General features: G+C 39.3%; 1 protein-coding gene across 1 annotated transcript in view; it reads right to left on the reverse strand.

The window, feature by feature from the left end:
* Positions 1-313: 313 nt before the first annotated feature.
* The window catches only part of LOC128017818 (fucolectin-like), a 9,105-nt gene continuing 1,520 nt past the window's right edge, over positions 314-7,898 (reverse strand). The window contains exon 5 of the mRNA XM_052603395.1: positions 314-419. Coding sequence (XP_052459355.1) covers positions 397-419 — 23 coding nt within the window. The 3' untranslated portion in view covers positions 314-396. The remainder of the gene's footprint in view (positions 420-7,898) is intronic.

Raw genomic sequence — 7,898 nt, forward strand, 5'->3', positions numbered from 1 at the left:
AGGTGACCACCTCTACCCCAAAACTTTTGGTCTGTCCTCTATATGTGTGTGTGTGTGTGTGTGTGTGTGTGTGTGGCCTATAAGTTTATTTATTTATTTTGTTATGAACAAGCACAATGGGCATATGCCCCCTGTGAAACTTTAAACACTCCCACAGAAAACAACAATGCAATACCTCATTCAGTTTAATTCACATTTATATGTATAATGCATTTCACAACACATTGTTTAATTGCAGCTTTACGGAAAATGCTAATTTTTCTGTTACAAAGACATAATAGTATTTACAAATATGTATTCAATCAAACTGTGTGTGCATTTTAAACCAATGAAAATGTCATCATTTTGTGTCTGGAGTCCTTGCAGGGTAGGCATCATCTACTCACAGGTGCTGGGTCATATGGAGTCTTCACAAGAGTCTAGATAAAAAATAAAAAAAGTTATATATATATATATATATATTATATAATTCATTACTGCACTCAAAGGATGACATGTTCAAAAATTTATGGATAATGTACTTAGATTTCATGTTGACAGCCCATTTCCACTCTTATCTCATTGTTATTTACATTTTAAAGGGGTCATATGGTGAAATAAAACATGATATTATCTGGTGTAATGCAATGTGTTTATGCAGTTTAAGGTCAAGATAACACATTATTTGACACAATTTTTTTTGCTCCTCTATGTGCTCTGATGGTCAGCTATCCAGTTCGTTGTGATTTGCCGAATACTTCAAGTGTGTGACAGAAATGTTACGCCCCTCACCATTCTGTGATGCCATCTCCCAGCACGACCAGACAAAAACATTAAAACACATCACAAACGAGGCATTTGTTTCATCCAGTGTAGACATAAGTACTGATTATAATGACTTATACTGTCTTTTTATGTGTTGCGTTAAAGGTACCTTGTGTCACGTAAATATAAAATCATGTCTGCATTTGTGATCGGAGAAACGACAAACATCAAGATACTCTACACTGAACAAGAAATTTTAGGCTACTCTCCAAGGATCAGAAAACAGTCCATAGAATGCACTGCACGCTTCTGAATATTTGGGTTGAACTGTTCTGTAACAGTGTTGTAAATATAACTGATTTTTTATTGTGTCCTCTTTGGAAGACCAAGCAAAGTATTTTCGCTTTCAAAACAAAACACACCGTTAGAGCCCTGCGTGGGACTGTTTTCTTCATCCCGCCCACGCCCGCCGAATTTCTGACCATATGTGTTACACTCCCGCCCGCTATAATAGAGATGCATTTATTTTGTGTCTTCTCCCGTCCCGCAGGAAAAAAAAAAACACGTATTTGTATTGATATTATTACAGATATTCATGGGGTTGTTTGTTTCGTTTCCCTGGCCTGCATGTAAAAAAAAAAAAAAAGACAAAACACACAATACATTCAAATATAATTTCGTTTTTATCAAAAACTTTCACATAAAAAAAAAACTGCTTTGCAAAAAAAAATACATAATATGATAATGTATACGATTGATACAGAAAGGTGTTTTGCGTACTTTTAATCGTCTGCAAGCAGTTTGTGCATTGATTGAATTAAGATGGCTGAAGAGGGAGAGGACGTTGCACTTTCTGAACACAAGAGGGCGCCTAAACCCACTGAAAGAGCGTTGGAAGAACAGCTTGGACTAAGAAGAGCGAAATTATCTGCTCTTACCATTAAAAGCAAAGCCATTGAAAAGTTGATGATTGATGAAGAAAATCTGCAGAATGTACAAGATTTGATGCAACTTGACTTTGCACAATTGCTAAACGAATTTACTGAGTTAAATTTGCAAGTACAAGATCTTTTGCCTGAAGATGAAAAGATTGCAGATCAACAAAATTGGTTTCAGCCTAAATTGGACTCCCTGAGAGATTTTGAAAAGAAAACAGAAAACTGGATAGCTGCTGTTGGTGATAAAAAAGGCCAAAAAGATAATGTTGATATGGAGGATGATGTTAGTCCTAAGAAGCAGTGTACAATCTAAGCCAAGGAGGGGAATCCACCAGAAGTATTCAGAGCTGAAAACAGAACTGAGTAATGATTCACCAGGTCATTCATCTGTGGAAAAAACTCAAATGAAGGCCATCTCAAGCCCAGTGTTACTTGCACCACCATTTGACGCATCAAGAGCCACAGGCCACAGTAACAATCGTCAAACAGATGACAGCCTTATTCAAATTATGCAGAAGCAAAATGACTTGACTGAATTACTTGTGAAACAGCAAAGACAAATTCAGCTTCCAAGTAAAGACATCCAAGTGTTTACTGGTGATCCACTGACTTTCAAATCTTTTATCAGGTCCTTTGAACATACCATAGAACACCAGATAGACAATGAAAAACGATTGCTCCAAAGGCATTATGGAGACGAGCTAATCATAGCTAGTGCTTATATTGATAAAGCTTTAATGTGGCCTCAGATCAAGTCTGATGATGGTAAAGCTTTGAGTGCATATGCTCTGTTCCTGATTGGTTGTCGGAATACAATGGAAGATGGAGAGTTCATGGAGAAAATGGACAATCCTACCAATATGAGAGTTATACTGTCAAAACTACCATTCAAGATGAAAGAAAGGTGGTGATCAAAAGCTTACGACATCAAAGAGAGACAAGGAGTCAGAGCAAGATTCCCTCATTTAGTTGACTTCATTGATCGTCAAGCTAAAGTGGCCATGGACCCTCTCTTTGGTGACATACTGGACCATCGCAATGTTGTAATAGCAAAGGGAAATCAGAAAGAAAAGTATCCTACTAAAAAAGGAGTAATAAAGAGCAGCTTTGCAACCAACATTTACATGTAGGAAAGAAGGCCTCAAATTGTGTCCAGGAAACAAGTCAGTCCCCCCAAGAGCCTCAACGCCTTTGAAAAACCATGTATGTTTTGCACCAAGGATCATGCTCTAGAGTCATGCAGTGAAATAAAAGAGCAGCCACATAATGTACGTGTGGATTTCCTGATGTCTAAAGGCTTATGTTTTGGATGCTTAACACAAGGCCATCTTAGCAAGACTTGCAAAAACAGAATGGAATGTAAAGAATGTTCTCAAAAACACCCAGACATTCTGCACATTAAAGATAACCAAAAAGGTACAAAAGATGTTGAAACACAAGAACAGAAGATCTCATGTGCCCAAGTCTCCCTTAATCACCAATCAAGTGAGAACACAGAGTCTGGAGGAGATAACTGTGTGCTTTCAATAGTGCCAGTAAAAGTCAAGTCGAAGAAGAGTGACAGATATGTAGAAACATATGCTTTCTTGGATGCAGGAAGTACAGCTACATTTTGTACTGGTGAACTGCAAAGGAAACTGAACCTGAAAGGGAAGCCAACTCAAATTCTACTGAGCACTATGTGTCAAAATAAAACAGATGAGCAGAAGTTAGTAAACAGTTTCATTCTCACAGACTTGGAAGTGTGTGCACTGGAAGACAAAAGATATTACGAGTTACCTAAAGTCTTCACACACAGCAGTATCCCTGTTCAAAGCGAGAACATTCCTAAACAAGAACACATAAAAAAATGGCCATACTTAAACGAAGTAAGCATACCTAATATTGATGCAAATGTAGACCTTCTGATTGGAGCCAACAATGCAAAGGCAATGGAGCCATGGTACATCATAAACAGTCAACAGGGTGGACCTTATGCTGTGAAAACTGCACTGGGTTGGGTGGTGAATGGACCCATCAAGAAAGAAGGCAACACTGCAGAAAAGTCCAAACTGCCACATCATACAGTTAATCGTCTCTCGGTGGTGGAGATAGAGAAATTGTTGATTCAACAGTACAACACAGATTTCCCAGAGCGACACTATGAGGAGAAAGAGGACATGTCAATGGAGGACAAACAGTTCATGCAATCAGTGCAGGAAAAGACTAAGTTTGAGAATGGGCATTACTGTGTAAGACTACCCCTGAGAAATGAAGCAATCAAAATGCCAAATAATCGATGTGTTGCAGAACTGCGTGCTGCTAACATGAAAAGAAAGCTTCAAAAGAACTCAAGTTTGCTTGAAGATTACTGTAGCTTCATGAAAAGTATAATAGACAAAGGATATGCAGTTAAAGTTCCCCCCGAACAGCTTGTTCGCAATGACAACAGAGTCTGGTACATACCACACCACGGGGTGTACCACCCAAAGAAAAAGAAAATAAGAGTGGTTTTTGATTGTACTGCTTCGTTTCAAGGCATGTCCTTGAACAGCCAATTGCTACAAGGTCCGAACCTCACAAACACACTCATTGGTGTCCTTACCAGATTTAGGGAAGAACCAATAGCCATGATGGCAGATGTGGAGTCGATGTTCTATCAGGTGAGGGTTCCTGAGGAGGATGCAGATCTGCTTCGTTTTCTTTGGTGGCCAGAGGGCAATTTGAATGCACCTATAGAAGAATTTAGGATGATGGTGCACCTATTCGGAGCCACTTTGTCACCTAGCTGCGCCTCTTATGCACTGAAAAGGACTGCTGAGGACAGAAAAGAAGTAGCATCTCCGAAGGCTGTTGAAACAGTTATACACAATTTTTATGTTGATGACTGCCTGAAATCTGTGTCTACAGAACAAGAAGCTATTGACTTAGCAAGTGTTGTTCGGAAGTTGTGCGCTGAAGGAGGTTTCTGCCTAACCAAGTGGGTAAGCAATAGTAGGAAAGTACTATTGTCTATTCCAGAAGAACAAAGGGCCAGTGGAATAAAGGACCTTGACTTAGATCAGGATTTTTTGCCTATTGAGAGAGCACTTGGCATTCAGTGGTGAACAGAAAATGACGCTTTCACATATAAGATCAAGGTACAAGAGAAGCCATTCAGTAGGAGAGGTATTCTCTCGGTTGTTAACTCAATTTATGACCCTCTTGGGTTTTCTGGTGCCACTCATCTTACCAGTCAAACTTCTTCTGAGGGATATGTGCAAACAAGGATATGGATGGGACGAAGAGATTGACGGTAAACGAGCTGATCAATGGGTCAAATGGCTTGAAGATTTAAATCACCTCTCAGACTTTCGGATCAAAAGGTGTGTAAAACCAGAAAAGTTTGGTAACACAACAGAAGCGCAACTGCATCATTTCTCTGATGCAAGTGAGAGTGCGTATGGCACAGCCACTTATCTGGTACTTACAAATGAACAAAATCAGAAACATTGTTCATTGTTGATGGGAAAGTCAAGAGTTAGCCCTCTCAAACAAATCACAATCCCTAGACTTGAGCTGACAGCAGCAACTATAGCCGTCAAAGTAGACAAAATACTTAGACAAGAGCTTCAAATTCAACTACAGCAGTCGGTTTTCTGGACGGATAGCACTACAGTGCTCAGCTACATTGGCAATGATAGTGCACGCTTCAAAACATTTGTAGCAAACAGGATCTCACTCATACGGGATGCTTCTACTTCATTACAATGGAGGTTTGTCAAGTCAGCACAAAATCCTGCAGATCAAGCTACTAGAGGTCTTAAAGCAAAGGACTTTGTGCAAGAAGAAAGATGGTTTAAAGGGCCCAACTTTTTGTGGAAACCAGAAGAAGAATGGCCACAAAGCCGAGATCAAATTAATCAAGGAGCACAGCAAGACCCTGAAATCAAAGGTGAAATCAAAGTCAATGTTCTTAACATTAAAGAAGGCAAGGGCATTGTAAGCAAGCTAATTGATTTCTACTCAAGCTGGTTTCATCTGAAAAAGGCAGTGGCATGGATGATAAGACTAAAATAAACACTTTTACAATTATGTAAAGTAAGGAGACAATTCCAAGAGTCCATTGCTCAATCAGAGAAAGACCCAGAAAAACAAGCATTTCTTCTACAGGAGCAAATGCAAAAATACAGATCAACAATGGAGAAAAGGTCATTGAGCCTGGAAAACCTGAACAAAGCAGAAATTCAGCTCATTCAATTCAGTCAAAAACAACAGTTTCAGGATGAAATTGAGGCTCTGAGAAAGAATATTCCTGTTAAGAAATGAAGTAAGTTGTTCAAGCTTGACCCTGTACTTCAGGATGGGATACTAAGAGTGGGAGGTAGGCTCAACAGAGCAGCCATGCCAGAGGAATCCAGACATCCCGCAATCCTCTCAAAATGCTCCAAGATTTCAACTCTCATTTTAAATGATATTCATCAAAGATGTGGACACTGTGGTCGAAACTACATGTTATCTATTCTCAGACAAAAATTCTGGATCCCCCAAGCCAATTCAGCAATTCGAAAACTTATCCATAAATGTGCAGTTTGTCGCAGACTCAATGGAAGAGTTGGTGAGCAAAAACTGGCAAGCTTGCCAGAAGACCGCTTGCTACCTAATAAACCCCCTTTCACGAACATGGGCGTAGATTACTTTGGACCCTTCGACATAAAACGGGGTCGGAGTACTGTAAAAAGGTATGGAGTGTTGTTCACTTGCCTAACAATCAGAGCAGTACACATTGAGATAGCAGATAGTTTGAACACTGATTCATGCATAAACGCTTTGAGACGTTTTATAAGTAGAAGAGGACAGGTGTCAGTCATGCGCTCAGACAATGGAACAAATTTTGTCGGCGCAGAAAGAGAATTGCGAGAAGCACTGAGGAACCTGGACCATAACAAAATTGGAAACACCATGCTACAAAGAGGGATTAAATGGATCTTCAACAGTCCAGCTGCTTCTCATCAAGGTGGGGTTTGGGAGCGTCAAATCCGTACTGTAAGAAAGATACTCAACGCTCTCTTAAAGGAACAGACTATTAATGATGACAGTCTTCATACCATCATGTGCGAGGTGGAAAGCATTGTCAACAACAGACCAATAACTAGTACCTCAGAAGATCCAAATGACCTTGAGCCTCTGACACCTAACCACTCACTGTTGTTGAAAACTCAACCCAGCTTACCACCAGGTGTCTTTAATAAGGATATGCGAGAAAATGTTGGAGGCAAATCCAATACCTTGCTGATTTGTTCTGGAGCAGATGGACTCATGAGTACCTGCCCATTCTACAAGAACGCAGTAAATGGTCAAAATTAAAAAGGAACTTTGAAACTGGCGATGTGGTTCTAGTTGTGGACAGTTCTTCCCCTTGCAATTCATGGATAATGGGAAGAGTAATTCAAACCATACCAGACTCCAGTGGAACTGTACGCCGTGTAAAGTTAAAGACCAAAACAAATGTACTGGAGAGACCTTTAAATAAATTGTGCTTAATTCAAGAAGCAATTTAAGCACGAGGACTAACAAGGAACTATCAAGAGTAAAGATAATTAAAGAAAAATGTGGAAGAACTAAGTAGCTATTTCTTATGCATAAATGTCCAAGTTTAATGGCTCTTAGTATTAATGTCTATAATAATTGTTTGGTCTCCTGCCCAACCAATTAGGGGCCGGATGTGTAAGAGCCATATGTTATTCATTTTATTTGTTTTTTATATAGATGTGGAATAAATAAATTGTGTGTTAAGAATTGTAAATAATTATAAAAGTAAATAATTGAATATGTGCATTATATTTCATATTGACAATGATGTCATTTCCGGCCAGGGCCGTTAGTTTTCTTTGTGATGCAATATTGAAGCGAAACAGTTTTTTGACCGTGTAACATTTTTCCAGTTAATTTTGTTATTAAACTTTACCTAAAGAAAGTTTCTGGACTACGGAATGTTATTCGAGTTCAAATCACGCTTATACATGAGGAAGAAGCAAAAAGGATAAAAATTTGACGGATTGCAATCACACGCGGGACCCGACGGGACTCAATCCCAATGCAGCCCTCTACACACCGTGTCTCCAATGCATGGCGGCAGTGGCAATAATACTAGAGCGAGAATTAAAGTTGCTCTTCCTTTCTTTGCATGAACATTTGAGCGGCGTTATGCAAATCTTCCTAGAGTGAGTAAACGTGGGAGGGTGTTTAAATGATGCG

The sequence above is a fragment of the Carassius gibelio genome, chromosome A7 (genome assembly GCF_023724105.1).
Source record: "Carassius gibelio isolate Cgi1373 ecotype wild population from Czech Republic chromosome A7, carGib1.2-hapl.c, whole genome shotgun sequence".
Classification (NCBI taxonomy): Eukaryota; Metazoa; Chordata; class Actinopteri; order Cypriniformes; family Cyprinidae; genus Carassius; species Carassius gibelio.